Source organism: Zeus faber (assembly GCF_960531495.2).
Source record: "Zeus faber genome assembly, chromosome: 13".
NCBI classification, from domain to species: domain Eukaryota; kingdom Metazoa; phylum Chordata; class Actinopteri; order Zeiformes; family Zeidae; genus Zeus; species Zeus faber.
The window spans coordinates 19,575,262-19,593,523 of record NC_137198.1 but is presented as its reverse complement, the minus strand read 5'-3'; the positions used below and the strand labels follow the sequence as shown (position 1 = coordinate 19,593,523).

General features: G+C 47.2%; 1 protein-coding gene across 1 annotated transcript in view; it reads right to left on the bottom strand.

Annotated features, from left to right (window-relative positions):
• Positions 1-13,734: 13,734 nt before the first annotated feature.
• The window catches only part of LOC307238899 (CD109 antigen-like), a 32,488-nt gene continuing 27,960 nt past the window's right edge, over positions 13,735-18,262 (bottom strand). The window contains exons 34-40 of the mRNA XM_080012053.1: positions 16,871-17,064; positions 16,496-16,651; positions 16,271-16,336; positions 15,045-15,187; positions 14,784-14,943; positions 14,591-14,693; positions 13,735-14,004 (exon numbers count right to left, since the gene is read on the bottom strand). Of these exons, the coding sequence (XP_079868179.1) occupies positions 13,808-14,004; positions 14,591-14,693; positions 14,784-14,943; positions 15,045-15,187; positions 16,271-16,336; positions 16,496-16,651; positions 16,871-17,064 (1,019 nt within the window). The 3' untranslated portion in view covers positions 13,735-13,807. The remainder of the gene's footprint in view (positions 14,005-14,590; positions 14,694-14,783; positions 14,944-15,044; positions 15,188-16,270; positions 16,337-16,495; positions 16,652-16,870; positions 17,065-18,262) is intronic.

Below are 18,262 nucleotides of genomic sequence, written 5' to 3'. Positions count from 1 at the left end.
TGATTTGATTGAAGCATTAATACAAAGTACTTTACAAAAAAATGCTTTTTATTATAAGCATTATATTATTAAAATTGTTATTATTATTATTATTATTATTATTATTATTATTATTATTATTATTATTATTATAACTATTATTATTATTATTATTATTATTAATATTATTAATAATAATAATAATAATAATAATAATAATAATAATAATAATATTAACAATAATAATAATAATAGTATTACTATTATTATTATTATTGTTATTATTATTATTATTATTATTAATATTATCATTATTACATAATTTTGTAAAGCAGCCCAGATTGTGCACCCGTCGGGACCCGCATCAGGGCCATTTGTTCTCCATTTGGTTCCTTGCAACAGAGGGATTGACACCAGTCGGAAAAAGCATTAACGGCGGTTCTAGGGTGAACTGATGTCAGTTTATATTTTATGTTTATATTTTTGGCAAAGAAAATAAGCCCAGTTATCTTATTATATGGGGGAGTCTATACCATGGAGTCTCTTCACTAATTGCTAAATTATAGGCAAATTAAGGGTAATTAGGCACAGCAAGACAAAAAATGTGATCAAATCTTTAATAGAAGTGGTGTTTTTATTCATCCATGTTCTGTCTTTGGGATTTTTTTTTATTGGGGGTATGTATATAGTACAACTCTAAACATTGCATTCTGGTGGCGGCATCAACCTCCCTTTAATATGCAAATTGTTGAGTTAAAAAATGAATTTGAATCTGGTGAAGAAGAAAAGGCTTTTTTTATTAATAAATCATATGTTCTCGGGAATTATGTTGCAACGTCAACGAAACGTTATTTTTTCTGCAGCAGGAATCGCAATCTGTTGACTGAATCTTCTGCCGAGTCATGACATCGACACCAGAGTGTGTTATTATTCCTGCGCGCGTAGACGGTAGTGGCAGAAGTGTGGAACAGCAGGAAATCCTTTTTATTTGACATGCATCTGTACAGGAGCTTAAAGAACTGCTGCATACAAACGAATGAGCGTCCGGCTGTTTTATCCACCGGGGTTCTCACCGTCCCTCCTGGGAGCTGGGACTAATGGCGAAGCATGGACATGAAGACTGAAGCGCTGTTGGACATTTGTCAAGCCAGCCCCTTAATTTAAACTGGTCCGCTTAAAATTGTGATAAAAAAAAATAAGACAAGTTCAAAGATGATAAAGAAAAGTTTTAAGACAGACTGAAATCAATCAATGTGTGCCTGTATTTAAAGTGGTAATCCATCTGTGTTGGGTGGAGTCCCAGAATTCCAGTCCAAAATGATGGGTGCCGTTCATTTTCGTGAAAGTTTATCAACAACGACAGTTTAGTGACCACAACTAGTACTACTATTAAATGTACTTCATGCACATGGCCGATCTTTGCATTCTTGCCGGGAAAGGCGGACCCAGCCACCAAAAAAAAAAAGAAACATATGGCATATAGAGGAGCATAACGCAAATCACTTGAGTGGGTGTCTCTACTAAAGCACCAGGTAAACAAATAGGCATAAACATCAAATATGGAATTTTCTGAACAAAATAATCGAATGGATTACCACTAGGAGGTACATCGAGCCGTGGATCTATTCTTGAGCACAACCAGTCAATGCCGTCCTTATATCCTGAGCCAAACCTTTTTCCTATTGCATGTGGGCGCATACGCCTGTGTAGTGTTTATATTTCCACCATCTATTCTGGCCCACCATTGTGCTGTGTCAGCTGGGTGGCCCCTGGCCCCCTTGGTCCCGGGACCCGGGCCACTGGGCGAGATCCTCCCGCGGCTCTGGGGTCTGTTGACTTTCACAGCAGCTCAACACTCAAGTGGCATAACGCGGCGGCCGCAGGGACGCTCGCCTGGGTGTTCCGCTAGCGAAGCGAGCGCTGATGCAAAGATTACTGTAAATGCAGCGAGGGAGGGGCCCACGGGAGCCATGAACGGCCAGCGCGCCGCGGCGCAAAAGTATATAGCAGCCTCATACCAGAGCCAAATGTCTCTCTGAGGGTTAGTGAAAGGGAATGGACAGGAAGTTCAGCAGTAGCTTGGCCCACTTTCACACCGCTGTGCAACAGTTATGACACACGTCTTAACGGGTAGGACGCCGTAAGTCACACAATGAATTGTGGGAATCAAAAACACGGTCAGGGACTTTTAAGGTGTGTTTGGGAGGGGTGCACTTTTTTTGGGAGGGGAGTCCTGACTCACCACAGGTATGACTCTCGCTTTGTAGACGCCACGTCACAGTCAGACACACGGGCAGGCAGGCCGGAAGACAGACAGACAGACGGACAGACGGACAGAAGGACAGACGGACAGACGGACAGGCAGGCAGACACGCACACATGTAGATATGTGGATTGGCGGTTGCCAGCGGAGGAGGGCTGGTTCACTTCCAAGGCACACACACCTTAGCAGATAGTCTTCCGGTTTATATTTTCACCACGGCCTCCGTGCGATCCAACGACACGGAGGAGAGAAAGAGGTGGGTCTTTTGGGGGAGGGCGGCGCCGGGGGGTTGAGGATGAGGATGTTCCGTCAACCAATTACACGCTTCCCAGGGCTCCGTAGTTTCCATGACTTCAGCTTCGGCCGCTCCCGGGCGCTCGCTGCGGAGGCTCCGCGGCGTCTAAGGGAAGGGAGGGAGGGGCCCGAGCCGGGCAGATGGTGGCCGCTGATACAGACAGGCGTCCGCACGGTCCTCCCTCCCTCCTCCCTCCCCCCCTCCCCTCCCCCAGGGTCTGGCCGTCAATCAGACCACACGGGGGCTCCAGGAGACGTTGCGGCTCCCGCTGCATTGCCGACAAACAGAAGCCGCGGTTGTTGCTCCACTCTCTCGTTTCCCGTTCGCGCTCGTCTGATAACCCCGCCCGTCCGTCCGGTTCTCCTCATTGCTTCCTGAGCTCCTCTGTTCTTCCGGTACGTCCGTACGTACCCCTCAATCTCTTCCCTTCCCTTGCGGCTGTGGTCCGCGGTCTTGCCGTCTGCCGGGCCCCAACTCGGACAGGCAGGTCTGTCCGTGGGTTTGGAACGGGAGCGGATGCAGATTTGCTGGAGCGGGGGGGTTTATGTGGAGTCTTTCTCTCAGTCGGGTCCCAGTCGTGCAGGTTGTGGCCGGCATGGCGTTGAGCTCACCCCAATTCAACTGGGTATTTTCTTTTCTTTAGTATTTTTTTTTTATTTTTTTTTTCATGTCAGACTCCACAAGGAATAAGATAATGTCTGCCAGTCACTTACGCTTGATTTGTTCTACATGTGTTTGGGCAGCCTCCAGGATGGGAGTATAGAGAGGCTGTGAAATCTATTTGGGTCAGAGCTATTACGTTTCCAACCCAAAGGCCGCCCCCACCCCCTCCGAGATTCAAGGGCCTTTAAGTCGGCCCCGGCTCCCTTTGCCTCTCCTCGAGGCCGATGTTTCTGTCTGATGTATGGAGGGCAGTTTACAGGAAGCCTGACGTCTTCCCAATGATGAAACACAGAGCGGAAGACTGCACACTTTTGTAACCTTTTTTTTACTTTAATCCGCAAAATTGGAGGGTGTTTGTTCTTTTCTTCCTTAAACACCTGCGAATTCATACCGTGCCGCGCGTCCGTTTCCTTTCGGTCTTGGTCACTGAGATCTTCCCCCGGGGGGCCGTCTTCGGGTTTAAGCGCCTGCTTTAAACTTCCTCAACCTCTTCCAGGGCGTCGCAAAGACCGGTCACACAACTTAAGGCTGCTTTAATGGCCGCCCACGACATCCAGGACACACACCACAAAATCCTTGTTCTTGTCTTTCTTAAAGGCATTTGAGTGTTTGGGCGTAAAAGGTGCTAAGCTATAGCTGCAGACTGATTTACACACCGATCGGAGCCACTGAAGAGGCCCAGCGGCACTGAACAGGCATTAACGGTGCCAGTGGGAATACTCGCTAGGCAGGCCCGTATGGTACTGGTGGTGGTAATTAGGGATCTAGAGTAGCTACTGGGCATGTCTGTGAAGTGCCAGTGGTACTGTAGACTGGGTATGGAGGGGTAGGTTCTGGGACGCCCAGAATTCATTATAAAGCCTTCTGGAGGTGTAGTATGTTTTCTCACCTAGTAACCTCAGTGGAATACTAAGGCTTACTTGTGCTGGTTTGTCACCAACTAAACCATTTGGAGCTGCTTTATGGAGATTTATGACGGCCCTGCCTGAGGTTCTCTCATTCAGCGCAGGGATGTGTGTGAATTTTTTTGGCTAAACTGCCACTGACAATCCGCGCAAGAGGTTTGACATCTGACCCTGCGTAGTAGTGTAGTAGTTGTTTGTCGAAAAACGTCAAAACCACAAAGATTTGCCTGCAAACATGAAGCAATGAGTGTTCATTGTCTTTGACAAACGATACATCTTTTTCATGTTTATAGCCTAGCACGCAGTGCATCACACTGCTGCAGGTCATCACTCATCACAGCTTGACTAAATATCTTCCATGGGTATCGTGTTGCCAAGTACTCTGTCCTGTAATGACTTCCATCTCGTCTCACTTAAATATCATTTCAATGTGTTTGGTAAGAGTGCGCATTTATGTGTACGTAGAAACTGTACATATCCAGTACATACATATACATACTGGGTTTGTATATATATATATATATATATTTTGCTTCACCATTGCCTCACATGCTCTTCAGATGTTTGAACTGAGCCGTCAGGAACGGGAAAGGAAAATCCCCGCTACGCGACAGCAGATGTACCTGCAGTGGGATGGCTGTACAACAGGATTTGGTAACCGTGAGTCTAGGGATCGGAGGAAGAAGAAGGAGAAAAAAAACGGCAAAACGGTTCTGTCAGTGAAGAGTTCAACCGAGAGGCCCCCAAGAGATGTGGGAGGATGAGGGCACAAGGAATGGTCCCCATGGCGACCCATAGGCGTAATCTGTCTCGGGGTGACGGAGGGAGATCAATAGGCTTGACATTGAGTTTGGGGGCCTCACTATCAACACCCGCGGTGTGACTGAGGACCCGAGCTCAGCACGGCCCCGGCTAATGAATACAGGGCCGGTGATGACGCACCGGTTTCAAAGTGAGGCAGGTGTTTACATTACTACTCCACATTACCTCTTTGTTATTTCAGTGGAGATAGATTACAGCCACTCCATTAACTTTGTCCAACTTATAACCATAAAAGTCACCCTCGATTTTTACATGAGACGCACAGTTATGATTCCATATACAGTACACACACAGTTGGGAGGGCTGAGCGTCATCGGTATTTTACTGATCCTGGAGCTTTTTTGATTCAATTTGACCCAAAAAAATTTTTTATATACATCTCATAAATCATCAGTGGTAAAAAAGACTAATTACAAATGTTTGTAGATGTGCCACTCTTTCTTGAAATAGTTATTTGGCAATTTATTTTATCTAAAGCTGCTTTTACACCGGCAATGTCCGGATAATCACGTCAAGACATTGTCCGGAGATGCCCTCTCACACATGTAGCGTTCAGGAGGCAGGACGTGAGGCGATGACGCTGCAGAGTTTGAGCACACCCAAGATGGCGGGCGAGGCTACCGACTTGTCTTTTTTGGTGTTGACACTCCATGTATTTGGATGTAATATAAACAAAAGAGGGGTAAGGAATATAAAGGAAAGCAGAAAGGAGTTCGCAGCAGCTACGATCCGTGCACAAAGATAAATAACCGGCGCATGATAGAGAAGTTACCAACACGTGACACGCCCACTCGCTCGCTCGCCGCGAATGCTCCGGACGATCAACTACTCTGTTCACACATGGGCTCAATCGGACATTACGTGGACTTTGTACTTGGGTGCTGGCTGGGTAAAGTCCGGTCCAAATCATTCGGACATTTGCGTTCACACATACGGCTCCTCCGGGTAATGTCCGGATAATTTCAGGGTTGCAGTGCACGTGTGAAAGCAACTTAATTATTAAGTCGAACTATTTGAGAAGCACTCATCTGGTCAAAATAGGCGAAGGGAATCGTTGGCGGGTCGTTGATTCTTGTGAATTTGGCAACAGCTTCCAAATCAGGGGCCGACGGCCAATTCCCAAATCCCAATTCGAAGAAAACTTTTCCATTACTATGCACAGAACAGCATGCAGTGGCAACAATTTCCATCTGTGATGAAGTGATGAAGCATAGTGGCAGCCGGCCATCTACATTCCTAGAAGCATGCCTTGGATTAGCGCACACAGTGCATTCAGGTAATCCCGTGGGAGAGGATAGAATATTGAAATGACGGGAAAAACAGCAGGACTCCAAAGTCCATCTTTCTAACCTGTCCCGCACACATCTCAATCGGCGCCGACCCTGCCTTCGGTTGTCAACAGGTAAACTTAAAAGGGAAAAACGGGTGCAGTTCCGATGACAAACGGTTGAATTCGGAGCCCAAGGGCAGGATCGCGGGCGTGACTTTGCAGTCCTAGAGCCGTCCAGCGTCATCCATCCATCCCCGGGGTCTGATTCTAATTACTCGCATATCCAGTTGAAATCTGACCTGAGTACTCGCAGGTCAGCCCCACACTCTGCAAACCCCAGGTGATGGACAGGGGAGATTAAAGGGTTCAAAGGCAGACGAGTTGGAGGTTGGGACCTTCTGGAGTGGATGAGTAAATGGTACTCATCTGAGCCTGGTTGCTGTCTAAAGCTACTGCAGCAGAAAAGATATGCCGCTGCAAGCCCCTCCCAAAAGGTACGGCACATTCTTAGGGAAATTCACAGTTCTTCAGAACTTGGATCTTTAAGAACAAGAAGAAGAACAATCCTTAATCGTCACACAGCCCACCACACTACGACACATGCACGCGCACACACACACACACACATGCACATGCTTTGGATGGTGGCCGGTGAAATGAGGCCTCTGCATTTAACCCATCCTGGCTTGTCCTTCCTCCCGATTTCTCCTGAGTTTTCGGAGGGACAGTTCAGCAGTGGTGCGGGAGTGACGTCAGGTGCGAGGGACACATGGAAAAGACATCACCTTCACGAGCGCTGCATGACACAATGACGGAGGCCATTTGGCTCAATGAAGGAGTCAGTATGTTCTGTTCTGTAGATTCAGGCTTCACGCCGTCAATTATAAGACTTTAACAGGCCACAACAGAATGGGTGAATGTCTATGGGCTCAAATAGCATGGGGGGGGGGGGGAGTGTCTTCATTCAAAAAATCTGTTTTGGAAAAAAACACCTGACAGTAAGTATTTTTGGGGACAATGCATAGAGGCCAAATCCAAGGACCATTATGGTAGCCATCAGCCTGGACCACGGACCAACATTAATATCAGAGTTGAGACATGGAATCAGCTGAAACTCCCTCAGGCTAGTGGATTACAAGAACAACTCATTTGGCCTCATGTATGAAAACATTGTTTAATTTTGTTTTCTAGGCCATGTGCCGCTCATGGTCAAGATTTACAGCTTGGTGACAGAACCAACAGCGCTGCGACCATTTTCAGAAGCCACCGATTGGGAAAAAAAACACTGGTCCAGCGGTCCAGCTTGTCTTTGTCTGCCCAGGGTGTCCAACCTATAACTCTGTCACTCTCAGGTTGTAGCGCTGGCCCCAAGGCGCCCCGACCGTCCAGTAGCAGTGGAAAAAACCCACGCCTCTGACTTTTATACCATCTGCCCCTCCTGCAAAACTCGTCAAACTGTGACAGGAAATATTTAGACAACAAGCTCAGTGCTGTCAGATTTACAGAGCCAGTGGACCCAGTCCGAGGTCTCTGTGTGCGTGAGTGTGTGTGGAGAGGGAGAGAGAGCTATAGAGAGAGAGAGAGAGAGAGAGAGAGAGAGAGGGAGAGAGAGAGAGAGAGGGAGGGCGTGAGGTAGAGAGAGAGAAAAAAAAAGAGAGAGAGAGCGCAAGGTAGAGAGAGAGAATGAGTCAACTACGTTACAATATACATTATAAGTGGAGTCACCTCAAAAGAGTTCTATGACACACACACACACACACACACACACACACACACACACACACACACACACACACACACACACACACACACACACACACACACACACACAGACAAGTCCTCCACGACTCATGATACAAAGTTACAAAGAGTGTTATATTTTGTCTTGACGCTCGTACAATCTGGAGTATTTTCTTCGCTGATCCTTGGCTTCTGCCGGTTCGTCTCCATGATCGCCGCGACACGTTGCGTTGCGCTACCTAAGTGGCATAACCAAGTGCAGGCTTCTATTTTCAAAGCCTCCCTCCATTCATCAATCCCATGATCCCCTGCTACTGCACAAACCTACCATGTCACACTGGCGTTTTCAGCCCAGCCGGGGGGAGGCGAGGGGGTTGTTTTGTCTGCGACGGGTCAATCAAAGCGGGCGAACGCACACTGGTCCCCGACACCGGTTTTGCGTAGATGTCCGGGTCGGAAACCGCAGGACGTCCCTCTCCTTTACGCCGGCTGGGCCCCGGAATAATCTGGTGTCAGTCAGATATGTCTGTGAAAACACACGTGTGCTATAGGCTTCGGCTCCGACCCCTCCTTTCGCCCATTCTTTCGCTATAGACACACACGCACATAATATACATACACATACAGGAGCAATGGCGTCAAGCTCTTTCAACCTGGTTCTTATTACTTTAATTGGCCATCTCGGTTCGAGGAAATGTCTGACAGCTGAATCTTAGGTAGAAAAACCGACCCCCGGTGAAAAATGAATGGAAAACTAAGGCAGCTCTTTTGTGAGGGAAGTCATATTTGAATTTGAGGGCTGCTTCCCCTCCCTGTGTGTGTGTGTGTGTGTGTGTGTGTGTGTGTGTGTGTGTGTGTGTGTGTGTGTGTGTGTGTGTGTGCGTGCGTGCGTGTGTGACCATAGGCTGGTTTAGTCTGTCTCCCACTGAGTCATTTATTTAGGTAGCACACACACATTTAAACACACGTGTGTTCACATGCGTGGGGCCCCTCGTTCACGGTGCCCAATTGAGAGGCGGGCCACAAGTCACGGCAGAACGTGTGTGTAGAGAGTGGATTAATGGAGCGCGGCAGCGATGAGTCAAGGCCCCATCCTGGCCCAGACAAAATCAATCAGTCACTCGCAGCTAAAGGGTCCGGTGTTGTCAAGGCCTCGCCGTGCCCTTTCACCACGATAACAAACAAAAAAAACCCGGACCCAAAACTGCTCCATTCTGTTGTGCTTGGAGTCAATGGGGCACGAAAAGAGTCAGAGCGGTCGTTTTTCCGGAAGAGCGCGTCCGCACTTAGGTGACGTCCGATGGCCGGCTATGAAAGTCCACAAGCCGGTGGTGAAACATGCCCAGAGTAGGAGGAGCGGACGGCGGGCGGAGTGAGATCGAAGGCACCACGCCTTCACTGCCTGGCATCACGTCCAATCAGGGCTTGTTGTAACTCATTCCCCTTCAAATGGCAGTCGCTCCCTTCACTGGATTATTTTACAGCCACATGCAGAGACGGTGACTCACACAAGCATAACCAATACAACGTGAACACACACACACACACACACACAGACACACAGACACACACACAGACGGCGTAGTCACCTCGACCGCAGCCTGTAGTAGTGAAACCCCATTTTCCAGACGCCTCGAACGGCAGGCTACCTGCGAGAATCCACACCGTTCCGATAAGATCAGCCCCCCTCCGCCTGAGATGGATCAGTCCCCGAGGTCTAACCCGAGCCGGCCTTTTCCCGCGTCACCTGAGGGTTTGTGTAAATATAGACTCACCCTGAGTGGGAAGGGAGGCTCAAAGGGAATTTTTTATTTATTTTTTTTAAATCTTTCCATGACTCGTCTCAAAGACCGGAGCATCTCCAGCCAAACGGCAGCATCATCCTGTCCCGCCGTAGGGCAGTGATTTACGGGTTCGTCGGGACCACTGGGGACTTTTGGAAAGTTTCCCCTTCTATTCATCTTTTTATTTTTGTCTCCCACCATCTCCGGCGGGGTTTCCACATAATGCGTGAGGCTGATTCTTTCCAACTGATGTAAGCTAAGATGGAAAGCAGTATCTCTGCTTTGGACTCAATTGTTTGACTCTGGGATCAGGGAGCGGCATGGGACTAAGAAGAAAGACCACGAAGAACCGCAACCGCCAATCTGTTCCCGCTACTCAGTAGGAAGAGTATAGACGAGAATACACTCTCAAGGCCGATCCACTGTGACGCCAAGAACCAACTCGATGTTGGGACCAGTTGCAGACAGGGGAGACGTTTACCAATCGTTTGCCAAACGGCCAATAGGCTTGCACACACCGTCACCCACCAACTCAAAAGATTCAGAGATTTCATTTGCTTCTTGTTCAAAACGTGTATTTTTACTCAGAAAGTTTTAGCTTGCTGCGAGTACACCGGCAGGAGCTTTCCCAAACGCCACACCTTCACATTGAGGTTTCTTGCACGAGCAACTAAACATACTGTACTGTATGACGGCAGCGTCCACATTGATCTACACTGACGGCTATCAGACTTGTACAGAAACACTGGGGAAAAAGTGTATCACCTGTAACGGCTTTAATTGTGGCGTACAGCACAGGCGCTTCAGAGGACTCCAGAGATGTTAAAGGGACTCATGGTCGACCGGGCGACAGACCTGTCTGTCTTACTGAATGTAGCCAGACTATGGTGTAGGCACGAATGGGGCCGAGCTTACTACCTCACACATGGACATCCACCACCAGTCCAGTAAGAGAGGTATACAATCACATGGCAGTTGATGACACTTTGACGCCTGTGAGGTCTCGCAAATGAGGCTGTGTGTCAGGCTGTGCGTCAATCAGTCAATTCAACTCCTGGACCGGTAGACCTTAATCATCTGAGGTCCCTCCGATGACTCAAGTGATGCCGCCCTCCCTCTCAAGAGAAGTGTGCGATATATTACAATAACACTTCACTCTTGGGCCGGCAAGTGAAGTGTTTCCAACAACAATGTGACACTTCCCCTCCTGGTTACCTTTAGGGAGGGCGAATCATGAAACATCATGGGCTCATTTTGTTTATGCTGCATCTCCTTGGAGACGAGACTCGTAGGCAACGCCAAATCCGCAGCCATGTGGACGTGGCCGGATGTCAATAAATGCCGTCCGTCTTGATGGCCAATTCACCAATATGATGGTCATAGCACGTCCAACACGCTCCCAAACAGTTGTGTTTACTGTAATGTGTGGTTGCACTTACCGCCCTGGGGACACAGACTGAGTGATGCAGGTTTCAAATGTCCACTTACTGTGTTTGAGTGCGTAAAATAAATTAATTTTGAAGGCCATGTCAAGTCAAGTCGAGTCAAGTCAAACTGTATTTATAGAGCGCAGTTCATACCAGGGCGACACAATGTACTTTACAGAGAGATACAACCAAAGAAAATATTTTAAATGTCTGGGCAACCATAAGTAACAGTGCAGAATAAACAAATACCACAGCATACAGAACACACCCACACCCTCACACACGCATGCACACACGCGCGCACACACACACACACACACACACACACCTCAGTCAGAGACTGTAGTGAACAGCCAGCTTTTTAAGCTGCTTTTCAAAGTGTTCAGTGTGAGGGTGTTCCATCTGCTTGGGCCATAGGTACAGAAGGCAGCCTCCCCTGCTTGAGTGTTTCAGAGAGGAGCTTAAACAAGCTGCAGTCCATTTGAAGAGGAGGAAATCCTCCCTGACAGCAGCACGATGAGCGGACGCTCATATTTACATTTGGCCGATTACATATCACTTAATCAGCCCTGTGCGCAGAGCAGAAGTACTCCCTGATGGCCGCGATACGACCGCTTTCTCCTGGTGACACATCAAAGCTCTCAACTTTTGAGGAAGCCATCCTGAATTTGGTTGCCAAGTCTACCATCTAGTGTCTCAGAATCAGGACTGCAGCTTCTCTCTCATTCATGGGATGCAGTAACAGGCCACATATTACGGAACAAAGCAGAGAGGTGTGGTATTATGGGAACCTCAGGCCTGTTATTTCTGCGAGCAGGCAGGGTAATGGTCTGTTTGCAAGAAAACAGAACGACCCTGGGTTTGCATACAATATATACACACGTCAGTCAGACATGTTTATTTCCAGCCCTGATGGATATGTACTGTATGTCTGTACCGTATATATGTGCCTTCTGGTCATAGTTTAAGCCCCCGTCGGCCCCGCGGACGGAGCTGTGTGCTGTCACAGCTGAGTGAGAAACATGTTTCCTTGAGGTAGAAACACTGATTACAGTGATTACTGTCCCAGGATGCATTGCAAGGTCGGGGTGAAAGACCAGCACGGAGAACAGGGACAGCACATTGGATGTGATCCCCGAAAACAGTACATTTGTGGCACCTTTATTTACAGATGGTCTACTTATAATTAGAAACATCAGTATGGATTTTTTGATTTCTGCATCCTTAAAACCACTTTTTACAACAGATTTCCTGAGACACAATTGCATCTGAAAGCCAGATGTCTGCTTCTTAGAAGGAAAAGAGAAACGAAAGGAATGTAGCCCGTAAAGATGACACTTGACAATTTATCATATTTAATGATGAGCTTAGGTTTGTTGTTTCCACAGGGAGTATTGCATTTTGTGCTTACGAATGCTCTTCTATGCAGTTTGTGGAATCCGTTGAAGCGGATATTCATAGAAGTCAACAAATGGATGAGCGCGAGTCGTGACTCTCGCGTCATCAAAACGATGATCACGATCAAGTTCTTTTTGTTTGACAGGGAACCTGATGAAATAATTTGTCTAAAAAGACGAATTTTCCGGCGCGATCTCGTCGATGAATCTTAATCTGGCTATGACAATGATAAATACGCTCTGCAGGCAATTTATCTCAATCTTCTGTCATCTGAAAAATGTAGCTGTAAAAAAGAGAAATCTAAAGTTAACGCACAAACACCGAGCAGGTGGGAATTCGTCAGCGCCAAGTCAAAACATCCTCTCGGCCGTAAGTGTGAAGATGAAGTTCATATTGCACAAGATGTCAGCGGATGTCAAAACTCGTCGGTGTGTTGTCGGGGTGATGGATAGCAGATGTTTCCCAGATCCTACCCCTTCCTTCGGCTGGCTCCAACCCGCACGACAGGGATAAGGTCAATTTCATCCACACATCAAAGAAAGCATTCTGCAGGTGGGGGCGGGGCACTGCGGAACACTCGATTCTGATTGGTCGATAGCGGTAACCAGCCGTGAGTTCTTTCCGAATAATGCTGCCTGACCCGTTAATAACGGCTGGCTACACACGACCACTTACACAGTCGTCAGAAGCGGCGAAAGTGCTGCAGAACATATTGGCTCTTTCAGTTAGCTGTTTGAATGGTGTCAGGTGTAGCCGGGCAGAATAAATCTTGATTTAGCCTCCATGTTGCTTTAGGCAGCTTAACATGTCTGCCTTCTCTGCCAAGAGGGCTGACCGCAAGACGCGTGGAGTCCGGAAGCCGACCCCTTTTTCGCTGGCCCGGCAGCCAAGTGAGCATCAGGTCTCCATCTGAGGTTTTCCTGAAGTCATTAATATCATATGGAATGCGGCGTGTAGCTGTTGAAGACCCAAGAGGAGTTATTATCTTTCATATTAAGCCAGACGTTGTTCATGATGCACAGCTACTGTCCAACAGAAATACATCACACCGCGTGGTCAACGTGTGTGTGCAAAAGAGAGGCCAAAGCTTGCAACAGGTTCTAGGAATTACACCATAATTTAATCAAAATGCTATGTAAAAACATTGTTACATGTAAAAACAAAAAAAACAAATAAACAAACGTGAAATATTGCACCAGTTGATTTCCAATCGTTTTATCTGGCAAAAGAGTTTGCTCACAACCTCAGAGTATTGTGTGGTCTACAGCAGAAACGCGGTCATTCCGGCGAGCAGGCAGCCCAGGCTGTAGGCGGCGCAGTTCGCCGAGCGAGCCGAGGAGGTGGAGGAGACGGTGATGGGGAGCCTGGCCGCGCAGAGGCTGCAGTCCCTCCCGCAGAAGGAGCAGGAGTCGGTGCCGTGCGTGAGGTCCGAGTTGTACGTCCTCATCGCTCTCCTCCCTGCGAGTGGAGGGGAAGAAAAAAAAGCAAGCCTCGGGTATTTATCATTGTTATTATTCAATAAAAACCACGTAGGTGGGTTAATGTGAAGGGCGTAGCCGCTTGAGTTCAATGGTTTAGGTTTTGTTGAGTCAGCATTTAGTAACGGAATCAATCCAATTTATTGTCCAAGCGCATTAATATACAAAGGGATCTTTTGAGTATGAATGAAAAAATATGTCCAATCTAAAATAAAATGATAGGAACAATGAAATATGGACAAAATATCAGAAACACATGGCAACATGTTTATATCAAGGACCAAATAAGGGGTAGCACCACCCTTGGCTGATATTATTCTGCAGTTGTGGTCATGCAACTTGAACATGTTTGTTATTTGATGGCATAATGAATTTCGAGACCGTTCCACTTGACCCACTCAATAATTCTGCAGTTTCTGTGGCCGATGCACCTGCAATTCGGGCGACACACCCATTGCAGCTGCAAGTGAAATGATGATTTAGTTCCTTTCCACCATGTTTGCATGCATCTGTTATGTCGTCCACCTCTGCACAAAGAGACCTCGGCCACATTGCTGCTCACTCACTGGGCTCGTAGTAGTCGTACACGTGCACCACGGCGTCCTGCACACGCGCCACCTTGTGGCTCCTGATCAGCGGCAGCCTGATGCACACCTCGGACAAGGTGAGCTGCGAATAACACAAGGTCAAGGCCAGATACCGTCGGTTAACGAGGTATCGGGGCACAGAAATGTCACCGACGTGCCGAGAGACACTTACCGAGTCCAGGTAGAGGCTGACCTTCCTGGGGGAAACCTCCATCTTCCTGATGAGGTCATTGGAGGTGAGGGCGGCCTGAGGACTGAGGATAAAACCGCTGAGCACGCCCACCTCAATCATGGCCATGCCAGTTTGAGATATCCCATGATGCTCCAGGAGTCTGCGGAGGCATGACAGAGGGGTCGGCCACAGTGATTGGAGGATAAAGGTTCCTGGCTAAGAAGGGCGAACGCAATGTTGATTCTTGTCAAAGATACTCACCTGGTACATATAGACAGCAGCATGTGATCTTGGTCTCTTTCGTTGTCAAGCACATCCAGATCTAATGAAAAGGCCTCGCCGTCTGTTCCATGAAGGAACCTCTGCGAGAGCGACTGGCTCGGCGCGTTGTAGAAGACGTTCATCTGAAAGGGAATGAGGGAGGCGGTCAAGGGCGGAGGGTTCGAAAGCCGCGTTGGGACCCTCTGGGAGGATGCTCATTAGCTCTTCAACGGTAGCTGCTGGAACTTGTGGTCCAAACGATCCACCGTAAATGTGTATACGTAGCCACAGAAGCAGGCCCCACAAGAGGGGCCTGCTTAATCAAGAGAACGTTCTCTGGATTCATCTCATGCAGTTCAGACGATGGCTCTGAATCAAATTTAAAGCAAAGTAAGAGAAGTGTGTCCCAAGACGGAAACGCTGAACTGAAGCTGTGGAAAGCTCTATCTTCCAGCCTAAGTCCTCTCCTCGATACGATCTGGACTCGCTAAACACAACCAGCACCAGGAAGCGATGCATTCCAGATGTTAATTGCTGAGCGAATCCGGCCAGTGCCGCGTTCGCATCAAACTCCTTTGGCCTCAGCGTCAATAAAACAATGCTCTGTGCTTGGCATGGAAAATTCAATCTAGGGCACGACGCTCCAGGGACCCAAACCACAGCATGGCAAATTCATGGAAACTAACCTGGAAAGGTGTAGATCAGCAGTATTCACTTGGTTTTTTTTTTCTCATTTTATTTTTTTATTTAACCTTTAATTATCCAGGGAGTGCCAGTGGAGACCGGGGAGTAATTTGCAGTTGGGCAGAAGACACAAGGAAACCAAGGGAGACGGGAAACAATTATAGAATTTTTTCATCCTAAAATGTTTATATGACTGACGATTAAATTAATCAATAAATGGAAATGTACAAGGCAAATATGCTTAGAACATGAACAAACCTCAATTCCAAAATCCTAAATCTAACTTTTTGGATTGCCTCAGCTCAGGCCCACTGGCCCAGTTCAGGTCCAAGTTGCCTGAAACCCGCTTCATGCTCCAGGTGCACAGAAGCCAAAAGCAATATTGACTCCGGTAAACCCTGTGGACCGTCTTTGTGATAAAGGATGTGTAAGAGCACTTTGATAAGATTGCCTCATAAATGTACACAAGCCAGTGCTTTTGTACCTGTAAACTTACTGCGCTGACTGAGCAGACCGAAAGGAAACGTTCCTTTGAGCAGTACCTGAAACAAGGCAAATCCTCTTCCTTCTATGTAGAGATCTATGGATAAATCCCCTTCCACGTCAATCTGAAAGACAAACACAAAGCTGAGGGAAGCTGGAGAAATCGAATCCATTGCGTAGGGTGCAACCAAATTCCAGAGTGAAGTAATGATTGCTCTCTAGGTTTAGCTTCTGAGCATGCCGATGTTTCCTAGATGCTCCGTCTGCAGCCATAACCACCGTACCTCCCGCTCCTGGTACTGCAGGTAGGTGAGGGAGTCGATCTTAAACTGGGATAGGGAGCTGGGCCTGGAGGTGGACATCTTGACCCTCAGGTTGATGGCGTCCGCCCCGCTGAAGGTGGCGTAGCAAGCCAGGGCCTGCAGCGCCACCACCGTGTCCTGGCGGGAAGGAGAAAAGGGTCAAAGGTAAACTCGTCCCGCGTCTCGGCTTGATACTGGGTGTACAGCACATCTAGTCTCCCCACGGAGCTCAGAACTCTCCTTACATTTTTCATCCCCACGAGAACAAAGGGGAATGTCCAATTTACTATATCGTCCATCCAATATGATAAAGACACAATAGGAAGTCAGATTTGAGTTGGAAGGGTCGAGCCTTACCTGCGTGGTCCCGAAACCCCCTAAGTAATTCCTCTGCTGGCTCAGCCACTTCATGAGGGTGATGCCATCCACCATGCTGCCTCGCCGGAACAGAGTCAACAGCATGTAGGACGCCATCTCGATCTGCGCCGAGGGGGGCGGCCACTCATCCACGTCCGGGCCGGACTCGGACGAACTCCACATTATGATCCCATCTGGAATTCAAATAGAGTCAAGAGTCGAGTCAATATGTCAAATCCTATTCCATAACATTTAGATTGCACCATGCAAATGGGTTATGGGGGGGGGGGGGCTGTTGGGAACCTCCACATGGAGTGATTTCCTCCCACAGAGACGCCGTGAGGCAGGACTCTGTGCACTACAGGTAGTAGACACCCACCTTCTGATTTTTAGGATAAAGTCATAACACGCAACAAGTGTATGCTTGTATTAGTAATTCAGCGTGTCACCAGGAACCACTGCATCATTAAGTGAGTCGATGCTGCGTTCATTGGGAACTCTGAAAATTGTACTCGTTTCAGATGTAATGCTGATGTAAAGAGGAGCGACAGCACAAACTGATGCTGCATTCCATGGAAACTCCAAAATATGCAATTGGTGTTAATAATGGACCCCATGTATTGCTGCCTGCAGCTATATTTCAATTTTGTTATCATTAACATAATCCTCCAAACTGGTAACTGGTAAGTAAGTAAATCCTCACTTTACTGGAATGAATACTGTATATGGAAGAATTTTAATTTAATTTTAACTTATTTTAATTTTAAAGCACAAGGCATAGAATATTCGTACATTTAATTCATTTTTTATTTTTTTTTAATGGCTTAACCGACAGCACTGATTTGATTTTGAATATTGAATAAAAAATATTATACATCTACATGCGTTGATGATGTCATTCTCTATATAGCCTGCTTATCAATTGGTTTTAGGCTCAATAAACACACTTAATATTTGACCGGAATCTCTCCCATGTGTCAGGGAATTTGAAATCTGCCAGGACACGTTGACCGGCACCAATTTTTTCAAACGGAAACTCTGCAGTATACATCAGATATATTCAACAAGCTTTACGTACTGCCTTAAACGGTTGGTGTAGGATGCCATATAATATGTTTTTTTGTTCAAAATCCACAATCAAGATCTATAAAATGAAATTTAAATCAAATTCAATTTACTGAATGGCCACTGATGCATTTCTCGTATGAAGAGAGAGAGAAGAATTCCTACACAAGGCTTTTAGTCTGGAAGTGTTGTGGCAAATTATACAAACAACGGCATGGATAAATACCATCTTTGATGTTCGGTCAGGCATGAAAGTTGGGGAAAAAAAAATTACCCCCGGGCATTTCCTGACTGTGTAATAAGACCAGAAGCAACGGCAGCCGGCCG